The 21385-nt window shown below is 44.2% G+C and overlaps 1 protein-coding gene across 1 annotated transcript in view; it reads left to right on the top strand.

The window, feature by feature from the left end:
• Positions 1 to 652: 652 nt before the first annotated feature.
• The window catches only part of LOC146185276 (acetylcholinesterase-like), a 77374-nt gene continuing 56641 nt past the window's right edge, over positions 653 to 21385 (top strand). The window contains exon 1 of the mRNA XM_084607789.1: positions 653 to 861. Within this exon, the coding sequence (XP_084463915.1) occupies positions 653 to 861 (209 nt within the window). The remainder of the gene's footprint in view (positions 862 to 21385) is intronic.

Genomic DNA, 21385 nt, shown 5'->3' with positions numbered 1-21385 from the left:
ACTTACAATAGTTCTAAATGGCACCTCTGGTTTGTGCGTTTTTGCACTAAAATTCACTGAAGCAGTGCATTGAAGCATTTCACTGAAGCAGTGCATTGATAAGAGTGGTGTCGTCCCTTTTCAGAATTGCGCTGGCTTGTCTGTTGATAATTTTTTAACCCTTTTAGAGTTTTACCTTAAAGGTACTTTTATCACTTTTAACAACCACCACTTCTTGCAAACTAATGGAATATGCATTGGGTCATGTGTAGCGCCCATCTTAAGCGATATTTTTTTAGCTAGCATTGACCAGATGTTAGCCTCTGTTTTTAACCCGGACGAAGTCACGAAAGTGTACAGATACGTTGATGATTTTTTAATCCTTTTGGACAAGCGGAGCCCTTTACACTTTAGCGCTATAGTTAATAGAATTTTAGATGCTTTTAAAAAGCATGGGAAGGGACTGACGTTCACATATGAAACACCTGTTAAGAATGAACTGCAGTTTTTAGATGTCCGGATTAAATTTCGCGGTGACCATCTGTGCTGGGCATACGCCCCCCGTGTGATGAAGCAACTCCTGCCCTATGATTCGGCCCATTCAAAGATAATAAAAAGAAGTATTGTGAATTTGTGCCTAGAATCAGCGCTAGAGAAATCGTGCGAACATGAGATGCAGGCCAGCTTCGATAACCAATTGGCAAGATTTGTGGCGTCAGGCTACCCTTCGTCGGTCGTGGCAGCTGTTTCCGAAACCCTCCTCAAGAAGATCAACACCCGCACTACGAACCTGAAGTCAAGAGAGGACAAAAGGGCCATGCGACCGGAAGTTGCCCCCTACTTGCATAAAGTGTCGCACAATCTGAAGAAAGTTGCGAGCAGGTTTGGGGTGCCTCTGGTATTCTGAGCTCCGGTGAAGCTGGCCCGCTTATGCCCTCGTATCTCGGGCACTGAAACCAGAAGAAATGGCTGCGAGAAAAAGCATGCCAGGCCATACGTGCACTGTAATTCTGGAGTGGTATAAGAGATCCCGCTCTCGTGTGGAAAAGCCTATGTCGGCCAAACTGGGCGTTGTGTCAACGACCGGCTAAGGGAGCATGCCCTAAATTTAAAGAATAATGAGAATGTGCACCTGGTTGAGCACTGCAGGGCATGCATGCATTGTAAGCCGCTTTTCGATAGTGCAAAGATTCTAGGCAAAAGCAGTAATCAAACAGCACGTGAGCTGCTAGAGTCGTATTATATAAGAAAAAAGGGGGGCAACTGTATAAGTGTGGCTTCTATCGTTTTGCACAAGTCTGAATACGAGCTTTTCTGCGCCAGATGAAATGTATTCTCCTGTGTAAGCTTCGTTTTCGTTTGGCATTGGCACATGTGTTTTTTAATTTTTATATATATATTTTTTTCTATCGATCTCTCTCGTTATACCTGTTGCGCGCATGCGCGTACTAAGCAATATATTTCGCGTTCTTCTCGGAAATAAACCAGTTGTGAGTGCAGCGTTGGTCCTTGTGTACGTGTCTTCCTTCTGTGATTGTGTTTTTTTCGCTGCGGCTATGTCGAATGTAAGCTACCAACTCGCCCAAAAGCTTGTTTTACTGAAGCTTAAATTTAAATGCCGCCCCTCAACTTTGATCTCTGGCACATGAAGATGTTTCTGTCCGCGTCATGGCATCTTGCATCGACACCCATATATTTCATAAGGAACGACAATTTTGATGTATTAGTGGGGCTAGAATGCACCACTAGTGCACTCAAAAGAATTATATGAGACTTTTTGTTAGAGCTTGGTCTCAATGTCTTATTTACTGGTTGCTTAAGTGGCGCCCCCTCTTTTCCGGCGCACTGCTGCGTGGCCAAGTCCTTCCACAACCAGCATACTTTTTCAATTTTCCTTACCGCTTCACTGCAGTTTTAAATTTTGCAAGCAACGAAAAAGGACTAAAGCTGGAGCATTCGCGTGGCATCATTTTTCATTAACCAGGGTCTCCTTGTTTAAAAAAAAATATTCGGTGAATTGCGGTTCTTCAAATGGCGCTGCTCTTGTAAACGAATTATGCGCCTGCCCGTCAAAAGCCGAGAGAACAAACCTCCGAGACGGTGCTTTCGGCTTTGTGCGATGCATTTTTCGGGAGGTTTTGGAAAGCATTTTGTCCTTTGTGTTTAATCCCCTCTAGGCGAGGATACGCGAATAGTAAAACTTATCTTCTTCATATACAACTGTAAAGGCTGCAGAAAGCAATATCTAACGTTATTGTTTTGCAATGGCAAGACCCAAAAGAATTATACGGAGGCTAATGTTCTGCCTAAATTATATTTATATTTCCTGTTTTTACCCGCGCTCTTTCAATACTTGCCGTCACTTTAAAAGGCCTTACGCCTGCTAGCCTAGAATCATATTGAAATTTTAATGATGATCTGTAATATTCGAATTGTAAATATAAATTTTGCAATATAAATGTTGATTTATTATTAATAAATATTAGCTCTGCTTCAAAACGTAGAGTGAGCACACTAGGGTGCATAGGCTGATGTGACGTAAAGTGTCTAGAGTTTGCAATTATGATACTGAGCAAAACAATAAAACCAGTTTCAGAGTGATACCCATCGGGAAGGCCAGACTTTCATGCAGAGATTTCGAGCACATCGGTCTGATTTCTGGGCCTCTTTACACCACTCAAGGCTGTCACAAGCTGCCTCACCTATTATACAGCGGAAGATGCGGGAGCTTATGGCTGGAATATAGAGCGAAATTCACGGGACTCCGTCGCTCCTCTGGACAAGATTCGACAAGCCGATGGGGCAGCGACCGCCTGTCCTTGACGCGGCTGCTGCATAGTCGGCCGAGGGTATAAAATAACCGACAGCAGCACGCCCTCACCAGTGCGTTTGGGAAGATTCAAACTTCCGGCCACTCCGCGGTGCTCCGAAAGCGTATTGTGTTCTTCGGGCCCGCGATCGACGCATCGTCCTCTGCACCTGTACGGCCGCCGCTACCGAGCAACACAGCCTTCGACGCCTCAGCAAACAAGAAAGACGTGAGAATTTCGGACTGTTGTTCAATCGAACATTATTTTCGCTTTGTTAACTTTTGTCCTGACTTAGTAGTATTTTACGCTGTGTTCTTATGTAACTTTTGCTCATACTTATAATATCTGAAATACCTGCTTTATTATCTTTATAGTCTTCATATTTTTATCACAGTGTTTTGTTCATTGTCGGGTTATTTTTTTTTCTCTTATCATTTATTTCTTCGTCTTTATCAATATCTTGTCGTGGCGTTGTATTCTCTTTCATTGTACTCTATTATTATCAGTGTAATTTTGGTCTGCTATTTATAAACCTTCAATTGTTTGTAAAAGAAAGTGACCTATTTGTACTTATTCCTCAATCACACACCGACACACGTGCTTCACGGGTTGACCGGCCTAACTTTTAAATGTGTTCACAACCCTCATAGAGGAACGACGAGTAATCGTAAAGAGGATCCCGCACCTCTTGTGACCGTAAAGGCGGGGGTTTGTGACATAATTGGCGTCCGACGACAGGACTGGTCAACCAAGTGTCGGTGGGGGAGAGAGGAGTAGGTGCAATTTTTTTAGTGTTGTATCCTAGCACTGCATAACGCTTTCCACCTAACATGGCTGATGCAGAGTTAGAACGGCTTGTTGAGTATGGCCGAACTTTCGGCTTTGAGGGTCAAGAGCTGCTCAAATGGGTAGATCAGGAGCGAGCTCGTCGCAGAGAAGAACGCAATGAGGAACGTACGCGGCGGAAAGAGGAGGCAGAACTAGAATCTAAACTCCGGATGGCGGAGATGGAGAAAGAAAAGGAAATAGAGTCGCAGAAAGCCCAACTCCGGATAGCGGAGATGGAAAAAGAAAAGGAGTTACTGATGCTCCGACGAGACCTACCTAATAATCCGGCAACTGACGCTAACAGCACCGGAGAGACAAGGTCAGAAACGGGGGAGAGTCACGCTGCTCGGCCCGAACGCATAAGCCCGCATAAGCTGATGCCGGTTTTTAATGAGGGCAGGGACGACCTTGACGCTTACCTCATGCGTTTCGAGCGCGTCGCTGAGAGTCAGAATTGGCCTCGCGACCAGTGGGCTACAGCCCTTAGTCTATGTTTAAGCGGCGAAGCGCTCAGCGTTTTTAGTCGCATGTCTGCGTCCGAGTGCTTGGACTACAACAAGCTCCGGCAGGCACTCATGATTCGCTTCCGTATGACAGAGGAAGGGTTCAGAGAAAAATTCAGGTCTGCTAGTCCCCGGAACGAGGAAACGTGTTCACAGTTCGTGACGCGTCTTCAGAACTTCCTAGACAGATGGATAGAACTGTCGGACACAAAGAAAGAGTACGCAGATCTCTTTGACCTGATTCTAAAGGAACAGTTCCTTTCTAACTGCGCCACTCCGCTACAAATGTTTTTGAAAGAAAAGAAGGACACATCCTTCTCTGAAACAGTAGCAAGGGCAGAAAAGTATGTGGAGGCCCATGGCTGGTCAAACTTCGGAAAGCGAAGCACCCCGAAGAATAAGGCAGAAAACGCCGTCTCCAAGACGACCGAGAGAAGGGAAACTTTGCTTCAATCATCGGATGCGAAGAGCAGCGATGAAAAGAAATGTTTTATTTGTTCATGCACGGGACCGCCCAAGAAATGCCACAAATGCGGAAAACCAGGTCATCCAAGCTGGAGATGCTGGGCAAATGGGGCCCCGAAACAGAGAGAAGAAAATCGGGAGTCCGCTGCAGTATGTGTTGAGAACGGATACCTCGAACTTAAGGATGGAGGGAAGATCCCCGTCATCAACGCTGGGTTCACCAGTAAAGAATGCGCCGTCAGGGAATGCTTACCTGTCGTAGCCGGCATGATCGGAGGCCAGACAGTCCGAGTCCTGAGAGACACAGGCTGCAACACGGTGGTGGTAAGAAAGGACTTAGTACGGAAAGAAGATATCACCGATACGAAGTCTCCAGTTTACCTACTTGACCGCTCAGTCCTAATGCTCCCAGAAGCTTGGGTCGATGTCGACACCCCGTACTTTCAGGGACGACTTCTCGCTAAGTGTATGGAGAATCCCTTGTACGATTTGGTGCTGGGAAATGTGGAAGCTGCTAGGCCAGCAGACGACCCCGATCCGAACTGGCACAAGACAACAGAAAGCGAGACTACGAAGTCCACTGCAGTAAAGGTTGAAGAGCTAGCGCCTGACACCGAGAGCCCCGCACCCATTTCGGATGCCGTTGAAGCTTGTCCGGTAGTGACTAGAGCGCAGGCGTGCAGGGATAAAACGCTGAAAAAGCTTAAAGTCCTGCAAGGCCTCCCTAGTGTATGCCGCGAAGAGTTGGTTCAAGAGCAAGAGAATGACGCGACCCTACGCTCGTGTTTCGATCGCGTAGGCCCGCCGCAAGCGAAGAAAGGAAAGGGTAGCCACCAGTTTTTCATTGCTAACGGCGTCCTTCAAAGGAAATACGTCGCCGAGTCGGGCGGGGAGTACACTCAAGTTGTTGTGCCCCAAAAGTATAGATCAGCTATTCTCAAGCTGGCACATGATGGGTTGATGGGAGGCCACCAAGGCGCGAAGAAAACCCTACTGAAGCTTCAGACAGAATTCTTCTGGCCAGCAATGCAGGCTGACGCTAAGCGGTTCGTTGCCTCTTGCGATCTGTGCCAACGCACAACTCCGAAGGGTCACACCACACGAGCGCCTTTGGTTCGAGTGCCCGTCATTGAGACACCGTTTCAGAGGGTGGCGATCGACATCGCTGGTCCACTCAACCCGAAGTCCGCTCAAGGCAATCGGTACATCCTGACCATGGTGGACTATGCCACTCGGTACCCTGATGCAATCGCACTTCCTAGCGTCGAGACCGAAAGGGTAGCCGAAGCACTTGTCGAAATGTTTTCCCGTGTAGGAGTGCCCAGAGAGGTCCTCAGTGACAGGGGCACGAATTTTACGTCCGAAGTAATGAAGGAGGTTAGCCGTCTGTTGTCAGTAAAACAGCTGCATACCTCTCCCTACCACCCGATAGCGAACGGCCTAGTCGAACGGTTTAACGGCACGCTTAAACAAATGCTCAAGCGCATGTGTCAAGAGAGACCAACCGATTGGGATCGCTACCTGGCTCCACTTTTGTTTGCATACAGGGAAGTGCCCCAAGAAAGCCTCGGCTTTTCCCCATTCGAACTGTTATATGGGCGAAATGTGCGTGGACCCCTGGCTGTACTTAGAGAGCTTTGGACGAATGCAACCATCCCTAACGAGTTGCGAACGACGTACGAGTATGTGCTTGCTCTACGGGAGAGACTGGAAAATACCTGTAAACTTGCCCACGAAGAGCTAGAGCGCGCAGGAGAGCGTTACAGCCGCTACTACAACATCAAGAGCCGCAAACGCTCACTCAAACCGGGAGAGAAGGTTCTTATTCTTCTTCCCACAGAGCACAATAAGCTGCTCATGCAATGGAAGGGTCCCTTTTCGGTCATCAGCCGCAGGGGCGATGTCGACTATGAAGTGGATTTGGGCCATGCCACAAAAATATTCCACATCAATATGCTGAAGAGATACCAGCAAAGGAAAGACGACACCATTGTTGCAGCTGTCGGGGCAGTAATATCGGCAGAAGAAGACACAGTCGCTGGAGTATTAAGCTTCAGGAATACAACTTCCGTGTAGAGTATATTAAAGGCAGCGACAACGTGGGAGCAGATTACATGAGCCGGCTGGAATAGTTGTTAAGCTTGCACTACTGCATAGCTGCATTGTGTTGATTGTGTAATGAAAATCGTACACGATGTGCCTGTATATATGTGCACTTGATTGTTATCAGTGATCCGTGACTTGTGACATGTGCGCAAGACATGACTGAAGAACTACAGTGTTGTGGTGTGTGCGGGTTCAGATCAGTGCGTATATGGTGCGCGTCATGAACGGTAGTGAGTGACGAACGATCTTCAGTGCACTGAACGGACCCAATCTACTGCACCCCTCTATAGGGGCCTAATAACATCGTTCTCGGCGCTTGTGGAGTTCTAGAATATTCCGAGGCAATATTCTTCAGTGGGGGGGCAGTGTCACAAGCTGCCTCACCTATTATACAGCGGAAGATGCGGGAGCTTATGGCTGGAATATAGAGCGAAATTCACGGGACTCCGTCGCTCCTCTGGACAAGATTCGACAAGCCGATGGGGCAGCGACCGCCTGTCCTTGACGCGGCTGCTGCATAGTCGGCCGAGGGTATAAAATAACCGACAGCAGCACGCCCTCACCAGTGCGTTTGGGAAGATTCAAACTTCCGGCCACTCCGCGGTGCTCCGAAAGCGTATTGTGTTCTTCGGGCCCGCGATCGACGCATCGTCCTCTGCACCTGTACGGCCGCCGCTACCGAGCAACACAGCCTTCGACGCCTCAGCAAACAAGAAAGACGTGAGAATTTCGGACTGTTGTTCAATCGAACATTATTTTCGCTTTGTTAACTTTTGTCCTGACTTAGTAGTATTTTACGCTGTGTTCTTATGTAACTTTTGCTCATACTTATAATATCTGAAATACCTGCTTTATTATCTTTATAGTCTTCATATTTTTATCACAGTGTTTTGTTCATTGTCGGGTTATTTTTTTTTCTCTTATCATTTATTTCTTCGTCTTTATCAATATCTTGTCGTGGCGTTGTATTCTCTTTCATTGTACTCTATTATTATCAGTGTAATTTTGGTCTGCTATTTATAAACCTTCAATTGTTTGTAAAAGAAAGTGACCTATTTGTACTTATTCCTCAATCACACACCGACACACGTGCTTCACGGGTTGACCGGCCTAACTTTTAAATGTGTTCACAACCCTCATAGAGGAACGACGAGTAATCGTAAAGAGGATCCCGCACCTCTTGTGACCGTAAAGGCGGGGGTTTGTGACAAAGGCAGTGCTGTTTAATGGAGGGTTTCGTCCTCAACAGCGGACAAAAGGCTGGACATCTCTCTTTTGATCTAACACGCCCGTCTCCAGCAGAGGCGCTCTATAAAGCGTGTCGGCGGCGAGTTCTTTCCCAGAAGCATATACCACTTCGTACTGGTGTGTCATCATTCGCATTTTAAATCTTTGCAGCAGTGAATTAAGATCATCAAGATTTTTTGAGACAAATATGGGCACCAACGGTTCGTGGTCTGCTCCGATTGTGAAAGGCTTGCCGTCAAGGTAATCACTGAATTTCTCGCAAGCCCAAAGCCCAAATTAAGGCAAAGGCCTCCTTCTCCATGTATGTATAACGTTTATCCGTGCCTGATAGAATCCTGGAGGCATCGGCCATGACTGAATACTTGCCACTTGTCTGTTTCTCTCAAACCACTGCCCCAGTCCAAAAGAAGAAGCGTCTGCACTCACCACTGTTTCCTTAGCAGGATCGTGCAACCCTAGCTCTGGCCACGATGAAAGGAGCTGCTTCGATTGGTAAACCGCTTGCTGTTGAGGAAGGTCTCAAACGAACTCCTACTTTTTTGTCAGCAAACAAGTAAGCGGCTGAAGTATGTCTGAAAGGTTGGGTATAAAGCGGGAAAGATATGTAGCCATTCCGAGAATCTTTTGCAACTCGTTTTTGTTATTGGGACCGGCCATTTTTGGGCTGGCTTCAACCTTTTTTCGCCAGGTTTGATTCCGTGCTGGTCAAGCTTGTGACCTAGAAATGTGAGCTGGTCAAGATTAAACAGACACTTGTTCTCGTTTAGCGTGACACCTGTCGCAGTTATTCGTTGAAGTATGGTACGAAGTGTTTCGTTGTGCTCTGTTTCATCTAAGACCCAGATAAAGATGTTCTCCATATGACATACAACTCTGTTGACACCTTCCAGAATTTTTGCCACCTGCTTCTGTAAGGGCTCGAGAGGTGATACGATGACAAATGGCAGCCAATTGGCCAATTGAAGGAAAACCTCCCGAATGGCGTGATGAAGGTATTCAGCTTGTTGTTGTCGTCACTAAAAGGTATCTGCCAGAACCCTGCATTGGCATCGAGCTTTAAAACCACCTTGGCCCTGCGAAAGCCCGAGTGTATGCTCGACAGACGGAATCAGATTCCACTCTCTCAGGACGTAACGGTTGAGTTCAGTGAAGTCTACGCAGATTCTAACGTCACCGAGTCGTCTTTGGACTACCATCATATATGTGCACACCATAAAGTCGGCTAATAACAGGTGAAATGACGCCAATATTTTCCCTTCGCTGCAGTTCAAGCCTTGTTTTCTGGTAGAGCGGAATTGGTATGCGGCGAGGGGAGCTCAAAGCAAATGGTTTAGTACCTTCACGCATGCAAGTGTGGTGCTCTCTTGCTAACTTGTCAAGGCCTTGAAACAACAAAGGAAATTCGTCTCTTGGGCTCACCTACTTTGCGATGGCGCTGACGAAGGTTTAGCATCTGCTAGTCTTTTGTGACGGGCTAGCAGAGTAAGGGAGTGCGGGCATTTTCCAGCACGTAGACGGTCTTGGAGCGTTTCGCGTCCACGGTAGGCGAGTTGAAGACGCGCTACGCCTTCGGCTACCAGATGCCTCCTAGCAGAACTGTAGAGCTGCCGTGGAGCTCCCGACCACGCAGACTGAAGTCGGAGCATGCTGAAAGTCGTACTTGGGAGGACAGATTCGTCGGCAGTTCTGTCAAACTTGAATTCGGCATGTTGGCCTTGCACGGGGATCGTTGCTTCACGTGTCGACGTAACGAAGGGCGAGAAGGTTCTGAGAAATGCACCTTCGCTGTCGAGTCCTGATGCTTCAATGATGTCCGCCCAGCGTGGCGTGCAGACAGACGCTTAGGTTTCCGGGCGTGGTTCGAATGCTATTTCTGACACCATGCTGAAATGTCAACAGGACATCTATTCAGTCAGGTGAACACTGGCATGAGCACGAGACATATGCCAGCTGCAGCGAGCTTCACGCGAGCCCGCAGCAGCGTAGCCAAGCTAACCGGCCTAGGCACTGCATGTGGCTATTGCCTACAACAATGCCTCTTGCACTCCCGGTACAAAAGAAGAAAAAGCCTTGTTCTTTCACCCTGACCTTTAAGATCAGCCAATGTCAAGCTGGGACATAGCCGGCCTAGCGACAAGTTGTACTTAGTATAGCGTGCTACTGACTACGGGACTTAGCATTACGTGGCGTACTACGCGACTGGCTGTTTACGACCGCGTGAACTGGCTGCTTTAACAATAAAGCGTCGTAATTAAGTATGGTTAAATAGTTGGCAAATAAAAATTGACCTTTACGGCATATAATCAGGTCAAATTTTGTTCGGCCGCTTTTGTGGAGTATGTTCGCAGATCTTCTCTTAATTGCGGTTAATTAGTTTATTGTGCTTAAACACTTTACTTCACACTATGGAATCAAGTCACATATCGTTCTGCAGATTATATTGTGTTTGATTTCACAACACAAATTGGGTGCAATAAATAAATTACCGTAGTTTTTTATTAAAAACGAACCAATTATGTTACAGCGTCGCCATTTATCATCGAATGCATCGAAGAGTAGAGTCTAAAATGAAAAGCTCAATCACGCAAAAAATGTGTAGAACAGAGCTAATGCTCGTCTAACTTGGCTCGAGCATGGTTAAACCGGTGCCAATGTTGTCTAGTGAAAAAGGAAAGAGCATACATGGAGCTCCCTATTTATTTTTCATTGTGGGCGTACGTGTATGTTACTGGCAGATTTGTGTGTATCATTCCGCGCGCATAGATTCTCAACAGGCTGGTAGTTCCCCTTTTGATAAAATAAGAGTTAAACTGTGGCCGCCGGGCACAATTTCTTGCTTAAGAAATCTTTAGGGGTCCGCATCTTCCCCTTTTGCGAATTCAAGCGATCAGTTGTGGATGCACAATTACTTTTTGTTGTTTCTTTGGTTAAATGTGTCAAATTTTCTTTCAACGCAAGGAGCATACGTCATGAGCTGAGACACGTCATGATAATGCACATGAAGTTTGGGTTTCGCAGGTCAAAAGGCTTGCCTTTCAGATACAATTGTTGTAAACGCTAATGTGTTGTCGTTTATCCTGCCGACAAACACTCTCTGCATGGTGCATTTCGTGTTTCGTGTTTCTTATGGCAACATAGCAAAGATGGAAGGAAGCATAACTCTGCATTTGCAAACATAAGCTTCGCAAAGGATCACAGCATGGAGCAAAGAATTGGGACCCTGCTTCACTATACGCACACAAAATGGAAACACAAAAGCAATAGATCACGATAGAAGTCATAAAGCAGAGCACATTGAGGTGCACTTTATATAATGTATATAATAAATAGCATCCACGCTGCCTGATGCACCCCACATACATTTTTGGCTGTATATCTGTCCCATAACACTTGTGGTTGGTATATTATTTAATTTAGCTAATAAAGCATTTAGCGCGAGATAGACGATAAATATGGGGTTTCTTCAGTATTCCGTCTTTTGCAGCGCCTGTCAGGCTACAAGCATTCTTAAATAAAGCATATCATGAAACCTTTATCCTTTAATATTTATCGCAGGAAGAGCTTTCTAAGACACTTCGAAACAGACATTACCATGTCTATGAACAATGCACATGATGAAAATCCATAAAGCCATGCTAAATATCATATCACCAAAATAGGGACACGAACTTCATGATCTCGGAATATTCTAAAGAAAATGGCACGACACAGGAAGAAGCTTGCGTGTGTAATCAGTAACAAAAATTAGCCAAGCTTTCTTATGTACATCGTATTCTGAGGTAAACACAAGGGTTCATGGTATCGCAATGCTTATTTTCAAACGACATCAAAAATATCCGTACTGCATTCACTTTCTTAAATAGACAATGTTGCTGGTCGAGGAAATTATGACGCTTGCTTTTTAAATTCTTGTGAAGTAAATAGCTCCTACGAGCTATTATAAAATTATGCGTCAAAATCAAATATATATTCATAGTGCCTGTTGATTCCGCTTTATATATTGTCATAAAAAAATCAGAAAATTACACGTATTCTTGTGATTTTACTGTACCAAATATAATACCTCCCGCACACGCACGCACACACACACACACACACACACACACACACACACACACACGCGCACACACGCACACACACACACACACACACACACACACACACACACACACACACACACACACACACACAAAATACAATCGTTCATGAGTAAGTTATACCCGACCTATTTCGAGGGATTTAACAGAAACAGGACACAAAGCACAGATATGAAAATAAATCAATCACTGAAACTTGAGCTACTGATTCGAGATGGATAAGCGGGCGCCCAGTTTTATGCAATTCGATAGGCGCTTGCCTGTGCCTCGATGACTCTAATTCATGAGAGAATGTTTCTGATATTGATGTGTAAACTGATAGACGGCAGAACAAATTGCCAGAACTCCTCACAGTTTGGGTGCTCAAACACGCGCTGTAATATGAAGCAAAATGGCATTATGCTTTGGCTTGAGGTGAAAAAATACGTGCGTAAAAATGTCGATGTATCTGGTAGACGTCCTATTGAGTGAGTTGCGAAAGGTTTCTTTCCAAACGTTGAAGATCATGCCAGCCAGGTTTCGTTTTTCTTAAAAGCATATTCAGTTGTGATGCGTCTGTATGTCCCGTGAAACATTTGTAACCACTACTGGAAACATTGGATAATACTGTGTGCAATAATATAAAAAATTGGCCCTGTCTCGATGGAAATAACATGCCATGCCAAGCAGCGTTCTCTAGGAATACGAGAACGGTAAATGTGAGAATCCTACAGGATATACGCAATTGATAGGTACGCTTGGTCACGATGTATTTCGTGCATACGTTTATGGCAAAAACAAAAAGTTCGGAGGAGGATAATATAGTGTAAATAATTTTTTTTTAATTGATATTTAAATGTCTTCTAACGTTCTTTAAAGATGGCTGCATCATGCTTTGTCAACTTTTAAAGGCGAAATAAGTGAGAGACCAGACAGTAAAAAAAGCGTTGTCCCGCAAATCGTCTCGCGAAATCATCCCAATTCCTTTCGAAAGCGTGTCAAATGCAGTGCGGCTAAATTTCTGGAATAAAAAAGAACTGATCCAAAGGTGCAAAAATTAACGCCATTTTAATAGCATCTAACTAATTTTAAGAGCGTTCTTAACACTAATCAGCCAGCGTCATTTACATTACAGGCGTGAGCGTCCTATGTACTTTTATTCGCATTTGATGGTACAGAAAACGCCTCAACCCTGCACAGTTTTTCTTGCCTTCGTGAATACCTGCACATCATGTGCCCCTAATGCCAAAATTTGGGTAACTTTTGAGGCCATGCGCGGCCCAATACCTTCTGCATAGGAAGCAAGCCATATGAAGGCACTGTAAGGCCGATAATATGCTAGCCCTTGTACTACCTCGACGGTGGCTCATTTTCTTGAAAAGATACGAGCTGTTTCACATTTCTCGCAGTCGATGACAGACATAGGGTATTCGTGAGTACAACATCGCTAACAAACACCTGGTAACAAAAGTTGGCAGCAATCAGGAGCCATGGGAAATACAAAATATCTGAACAATCCCTTTGTGGAAACCGTTACCGGCCCTTTCATTTCATCATTTGAGGTTTTCTTTCTGTGCATCAGCAGTGAGGAAGTCAAGCCGTATCAGCGTCACCGAAAGGATCTGAATCTGGAGCGTGAAATAACTTACCATTACATTTAAATTCCTGCAAAGGTCAAAAGTAAGCATGTTCAGCCATGTCTTTGACCGCATTACTAAGACAAGAAGAACAACCGCCGCTAGACGACCGGTGTATTAGCTAATTTAACGTCGGTTCTCAAAACCAAGCATCGACTACGAAGGTGAGAAAGCCGAACTCATACCCTCATTTCTTCCGAAATGAAGCTTCATGATTGGCTAGCAGCAGTCGTTTTAGCATGTAGCAGAGTCTATGCGTCACAAAAGACAAGCGGCGTATTAAAAAAATACCTGCTCAAAACACTGCGAAACTGCAAAACACTGCATAGACTGCGAAAAACGCCGTTTTCCTTTACCTCGGTGACGCGTCGGGCACATTAAACCGCCGTGTCTCTCGCCTTCATGCGCCTAAATAAAGCAGCAACTTTTGCACAATATGCCTTGAAGATCGCCGTGACTGTCGCGCATTTCTGCGAAACAAACATAATTAAGGAGGAGAAACACAGTGAGAGCTACGTGCGTGAGAGCTACGTGCGCGATATAAGATGCCCTGTGGGAAATTTATCAAGATGATTTCGTCTTACTTGCTTTAACAACCGTGTACTGTGCTCATTTTGCGCATACGTCTGAAATGAGCATGGCTGTGTAATTATTTTTGTAATCAAGTTTGTTACTGTAGTTTAACAGTACTGAAAAGAAGCATCCCTAGAACATGTCAGTGGCTCGAGTGTAACGTTTTCTAAAAGGAAACATGCGAAATTTCTCTCTGAGTCCTCTTAGTACAATTGTCCGTCCTGTACGCGGACACAATGCAGCCGTATTATTCTACGGCAACACAAAAATTGCCCTTTTTTTGTCGCTCAGGAGGGAGAGCGACGTGTAAGTGTATTGACATGCTTTCAATACCAGCTCTGTCACCTACAAAATTGGTCTAGCGCCAGTTCTTTATTCTCAGGTTATAGACAAATTTCTCGAAGATAAAACACTTACACGCCTGGAACTTACACCAAGCTGGATTTTTATAACATATTCCTTTTCTACATTTCAGATTGAATTCGTAATAAAAAAGGCTCAAAATCCCTTATCAATTTTATTACTGACCATAAAAGAAAGTGCTTTAAAAAAAGCTTAAAAATATTTCTATAATATCTGCCGAATTACTCGGCTGAATACGGAAACTGGCCATAAGCATTCAAAATAAGTTTCTACATGAAACGCTTTTGTGACAACATTTTATCCAGGCTCTGTTTTCGGATTCAGTCACCCAAAATAATAATAATACCATTGCTGCCGCAGCCTTATACTCATTCCCCACACGGTTCCCCGTGGCCATCTAACAGAAACAATCTCAGAGCTGCGCTTTTTTATACATACTTCACAATCTTATATTATTTTCCCCCCAATAAATTGGAAGCAGGCGGTCCCGAATTTCAAACAGAAGATATAACAGAGACGCCTAAGTCGTGCTCAACACCGACCACCCGTATATACAAACTTTGAAAACCGGCAATCTTTCGTTTTCCTCAATTCTCATGCAGAGGCACTTAGCTCCACTCGCTGCGAACCAATTTGAGGAACATGGGGTCGTTCCTCCGACGCGTGAAGAGTGCCTGGCACCTGAGTAAACCGAGTTTCACTCTTCGTATTTCGGTGCATGCCACAGTGAGTTCTATCCACTGCTCTCAAAGTACCTCCTAACTCGATTGCCAAGCAAATTGAATTGTCACGCCCGCCCGGGTCGAGACTACCAGTCAAGAACAAAGTGCTTAGGAAACTCGGGCATAACAGGAATGTCTTTCCAGATTTCCGTTAAACCAGGCTCATCTTGCTTGCTGTAGCGCGCAACAAAGGAAAATGTTTCCCGTGCCTCACATGCTCAGTACTGTCCGTCTCTGGCAAGATACGAATGGGCACATTCCTTCGCTGAGAATAAGGCGCCGCACCCGGAAAACAGGAGATAAATCAGTAGGTGAGTGTTTAAAAACAACGGAGAAACTGCAAAACATTTAAAAACATGCATCAGTTTCTTACACTTGCACTTGATTATGCGCTCCAAAGACGAGAGAAAGCACAAATGTGGCCTCCTTTGAAAACTATGATGTCCGTTTTTTTTTCAACGTCTACTGCATTTCGCAGTTTATTCCTCATACGTTATAATAATTCCTCAACATCTGAATTCTTTCTTGCAGATAAACAATATTGAAATATATGTTCGTGCTTCTTTTAAATACGCTCTTCACTTTTGCGAACTCTTATGTCTGGCAGAACTGCGGCGTTCTGCTCCGCGTTTTTTGCGGTGCGCTGGGCTGGCACGGAGGGCTTCAACGCGCGTCGAGGACGGTGGATGCTCTTAGAGTTTTGCATTTTAGTTTATATTATAAAGCTCAGCTTGCATTTCTTCGAAGTCTTCAGCATAACACGTGAGCTGAGTGACCCTCGGAAACATATGATTGTTCGTGGATATTCTTTTAGGCTCTCGAGGATGCCATAGTACATGGGCTTATGATATAACGCGTCGTGCCCACAATAAATGGAGCCATCCCTCCAAATTTGGCATCATAAAATCACTTGTCACTCGATGTCTCTAAAAAACTGGCGTTATAATACTGGCTGCCGAGAGCAACCTGCAGCTAGCTATTGAATCAAATAGCCCCAAATATAAACCGGCTACTACGTGGTATGGCAGGCGTGACTCCCGCTATGAGGGGAACACGGACTCAAAAAGAAAAGAGCGGCATAAAACAACCTCCAAACCGCCACTTGTCGCAGTCAACGAAAATTATTACTTGAAGTCACTTCAAATTAAATGTGAACCAGCTACTACTTGCCACGGCGGGCAAATGGAAAAGAAAATCTCTTGTTGGCATAATTCCTGACAGGTGACAGGTTACATGAAGAAGAGCTCATTGTTCGCCGAAGTGTGCTACGTCATGTGACCAAGCGATAAGGTGGAGTTAGCAGGGGCCAAGAGCGGCAGTGGAAGGTTTGGATTCACAGATTGTCATGAATGCCAGATATGCTGCACAAATGCGTGAGCGAGCCCTTCGGCCTGCAACAAAAGGAACTTACCGGAACAGAATTGCTCCTGTTAACATCACTTAGGCATTTTCATATCTTACCTTTTAGAGCGATGAAACAATCTAATATATATGACACGGTACAGTACAAAGCAGACCGTTCAACTGTGGTGCAGTAGTCCCCGCAACGCGTAATTAGCAAGCCTGCCGTTTATAGACAGCATCTTGCACGTCTAAAGCGCTACGTCTGGGTTTCATGTGAAAAAAAAGAAAAAAGCGCCGGAATTCATTCCACGAGTGCGGTTTAGTTGAGTGAGGTTTAGTTACAGTGTGGTTTAGAAACTTAGTTTCTCTTCATTTCAAAACGTAATATGGGGTTGCCTTGTCCACAGCTTGGCAACCTTCATTTTCGCTAAGGCTGGAGCTCTCATAATGAGAAAGTAAATTAACCACCGTTACTATTGCCTTTTAAAGCAAATTATGTCTACAGCCACAGATAATGTTCTCATCTAAAAATACCTTTCTTATCATTTTTAAACTGCCTACGTTTGGTAATTCTCGAAGGTTCGCTAAACCACCCTGTACCCGGGTCGTCTGCTTCACGTTAAGCAGAAGTTGAGTTCTTTTCTATCCGAAATACTAATTGCCAGTGACTCACTTGATCAAAAAGACGTCGCCATAACCTAAAAATGAGAAAAACTAGCGGGAAAAAGTGCGCATATGGTTCCGTATGAAAACTGTCATGCTACCAGTCATTGAATCGCTTTTACTTCCCTCTAGAATCTGTCTACTAGTCAAGTTGAAGTCTATAATTTGTGATAGGAATTAAAAATGACAATATATTTACCTCCGATTGTACGCCAGTAATTAGTAAGCGTCCAGCGAGAAGTGACACACATACTGCGCATTTCTTTTACCAAAACATCTAACCAACTGCCTAAGCATCTCCCAAGTGTTTTAGATTCTCTTGTGCACGAGATGTAGCTTTACGTGTCCATTTCGCGACGGTAACTTTACAAGTAACGTTAATGACGTGATTGCATGGGAAACACTTGATAGCTTAGAAAACAGCATCCAAAAAGCGCTTCCCTTTAAGCATAGCTGTCTTCTACGATGTGAGCAATACTCAATATTAAATACCTGCATGAGGGCGTACATACGGCGACCGCTTTTAGTACATAAGATTACAAGTACAGGTATATCCTTTCCACAAACAGCCCCACAACTGTGTTTTTTTTTTTTTTAAACAGTGCAGCATTAGCGACAAAAAAGGATAACGCCTGTACCTCCCGCCTATTATATGCGTGTATGCGCAAAGTACCGATTCGCCTATACGAAACTAACGGCTCCAGAATTACACTGGATGGCAATTTACACTCAGTAAAATGCCTGAGATTTATCTTTCAGCTGGTCACCGAAATAGCACAAGCATGCCCAGCACACTCGCTACGCCTGCTTGTTGTGGAAAGATCCGACGGGCTGTCGTCGATGGGATCTGATTGGCTACCGATCAAGCCAAGGCAATTAATGCGAGAGTCCGGCGATCTGTCTCGTCGGTGTCAAACCTGTCACATTACAAAATTTCGAGATCATCGGTTTAGCTGGATGAACGACAAACAGTGCAATCCCGTACCTCACCTGACAGCCTGCCCGCCGACAACGGGCGTTAGATTCAAACGCCCAGGCCATAGCGCGACTAATAAAAGCCTATGGTAGGTGAAATATTTTGTGCAGCAAGATGTTATTGGCATGCTCCTACCTGAGCGATGACCGCCACTAGAATACCTACAAATCTCTGTGCAACATTTCTTACGACACTCCAGCGGGTATGCTGTTACGAAGCTAGGTGAGAATTTAAATATGGCTGTTGATGTTGGGTGAACAGATTGGCAGTCCCTATTTCGATGTCGTTATTAGAAATCTCCAGCGTGCTTGGCATCCAATTGTTAGGAATATAATCACAGCAACTAGTACTGATAACGGAAATATGCAACTAAAAAACGTCAAATAACCATGTAATAGTCAATTTGACGTGAGGTAAGAGTTCGTTGCTATAATACGAAGAATTAGGACAACAAATTATACTACGCGCTAAGAATACAATCTCTTAAGATTAATTCCTTTCAGTTAACTTCCGACTGTATCAGTACCACAAACAAAATAATTCCAATAAGTAAGTTCACAGTAAGCTTTCCTGTGATGAGGCTGGTGCAGTTATTTTCATATGAATGCAGGTGCCAGTGGGGCGATCAGAGATATATTCGACACTGACCAGAACTGTGGGTTCAAGCGGCACTATGTGCGGTTTTAACAAAGCTCCCTTTCTAATCTTCTAACAATTACTTAGTGACGTCACGTGACCATGTGACGTTATCATTACTCGAAACAAATAGCGAATATTCTGGCTACTCGGGCCGTATTTCTGCATTGATTAGGCGTCTAATGCTCCTGACTTAGTGGCGTCACAAGGCGATATAACAACACCACTGTCTCGAGCAATCAGCGAATTAGGTGGCGTTAAGTGACCCTGCCGTGCCTTCCCTGTCTCGACCACTCAGAATTTTACGACGAACGCACTAACAATGCAGGGGTTTCCCCTTGTAGATCTTTCTAATGAAGCCACAGCGTAACCAGCTCTCTTGCAATTAGGTCATGTTGCGTAATCTCATGAGGTCACATATCCTGACAACCAATAAATCCTCGGACATGTGACGCGACACTATGATGTCATTGAGTTCCCGTCCAATCAGCCATTGTGCGGCAAGCCAAGAAGCGGAGTCTCATGAATAACACAATTATCACTAACTTAATTTGCCGGCATTTCCTACGATGAAGCAGGCAATACTATCTCATTAAAACTAACATATTTTGCAATCTTTTAACAATTCATTTTTTTAGTTTTCAAAGAAATATATCCCTCATCATCAGCTGACTATGCCCACTGTTGCGCAAAGGTCGTTCTTATTTTCCTCAAGTTAACCAGTCCTGTGATAGCTGAAGCCACGTAGTCCCCGCTGACTTCCTAATCTCATCCGGCCACTTTTCTTGAGAGATATTGGTGAAAGGTGAAAACACTTTTTGATGCTTTCAGATGCTTTATTTACGCATTCTTGTTCTGTAATGACGTGTTCAATATATTGGCTTGGCAACGTTCAGAATGACAATTTCTTTTCAGAAAATGTATTGCATTTTGTTATTAGGGATATCAAAATTAGTTTTTATTTTTTGTGCTCACGTTCAATAGACAGCTGCAAGCTGAAGATGATAATTGCGCATTTTTTTTTCAAACAAGCATTATTAGATGTTTAAGTGATTTTTGTCATGAATAAGAGAACTCACGCTGTTTTCTACGCATTTCAACCAACGTCTTTTACATGAGCAAGACTAAAATTAAAAGCATAAATCCTTGCATATTTTTTCAAACTAAAATTGAAATTCAGGGGAGATAATGTTGTAGCACCAATAAAAAATAAAGTAAATGGATTAGTGGTAAAGAAAATGATTCCAGCTACGTGTTTCAACTGCCGTTCGATCTATCTACCCGTTGCATCTAACCGATTTTAAGAAAAATCTAATATAGACTGCAATAATTTGACACTCCACAAAGCTTTCATCTAATTTTGTGCTTCATGCAAAGCCTGCACATGGAAGATTGCTAGATAATATTATAGCCATAACCTGTATTATGACGAATTACAACCATCGTTTGAAAGCCATATTCAAGATTCCACCTCACTCTAACTAGGCGTCGTACTTCCACAGACTCATTATTAAAAACTTCACAGCATTAGCAGCCTTCAGCGCCATTTAAAAAAGGTTCTTGTTACAAAAGAACGTTTCCAAACACAATTCGACCAAAAGCGGTCCGCGGGGCTCTTGGACTTACGGCTTGAATTACTATGCAAGGTTTAGAGGATAAAACAGCGCGCAAACTGCTAACTACGCAGTTTAAATCTGCGTTGCGTTGCATCATGGGCAGGCTCCGGCGCTATAGGTTTCTCTTCAGCGCCCAAGCCATAGATTTAATTACAAGGGCTTTGAGAGGCGCTAGTCTGCACTCTGTTTCGCAAGGCAAATTTTTGAGCACGCAAGAAGAAAAAAAGTCACTGCTTCGCAACTTTGTTGTGTCACATTCAGCGCCAAGGATTTCAAACGATAATTTCAGTCAAACAATTGTCCGCCGTGTATTCTTGAAAGGGGCGGCGTTGATTATGATCTAAGTCAAAAGAATCAGCAACTGTTGTTCATTATTAATATAAACAGCGCGAACACGAAAACAAGGGACAAGAAACAAGAAAGCCACAGTACAAGCGCATGTACTGTGGCTTTCTTGTTTCTTGTCCCTTGTTTTCGTGTTCGCGCTGTTTATATTAATAATCAATAAGTACCAACTCGCCCAACAAAGTATCTTGGTAAGCAACTGTTGTCTCAACATGCAGTTATAAATGAGCAGAAATATAGACGTTTACGGCAAGGCATGAAATTGAATTGAAATTGATGGAATAGATAATGGTGACAGATATTGTGGTGGGTGTAATAATGCAAAAAAGCTATTGGAAAGTAACGTCGGGGGATTAATTGGGCTTGAAGTAATACGATCAAGACGGACAGAAAGTTGTTTTATACTTCGGAAATAAAGGCAAGTTACTTTATTGACGCGGCTGCAGCCATAGCAGCTCGGTGGCAGCTCGTGATGAGGCTTTGTCTTCCAAGTTG

Source organism: Amblyomma maculatum, chromosome 6 (assembly GCF_055883805.1).
Source record: "Amblyomma maculatum isolate TAMU_Amacu chromosome 6, ASM5588380v1, whole genome shotgun sequence".
NCBI classification, from domain to species: Eukaryota; Metazoa; Arthropoda; class Arachnida; order Ixodida; family Ixodidae; genus Amblyomma; species Amblyomma maculatum.
Note: the sequence above shows the minus strand (reverse complement) of the source record. Positions and strands in the feature narration are given on the sequence as shown.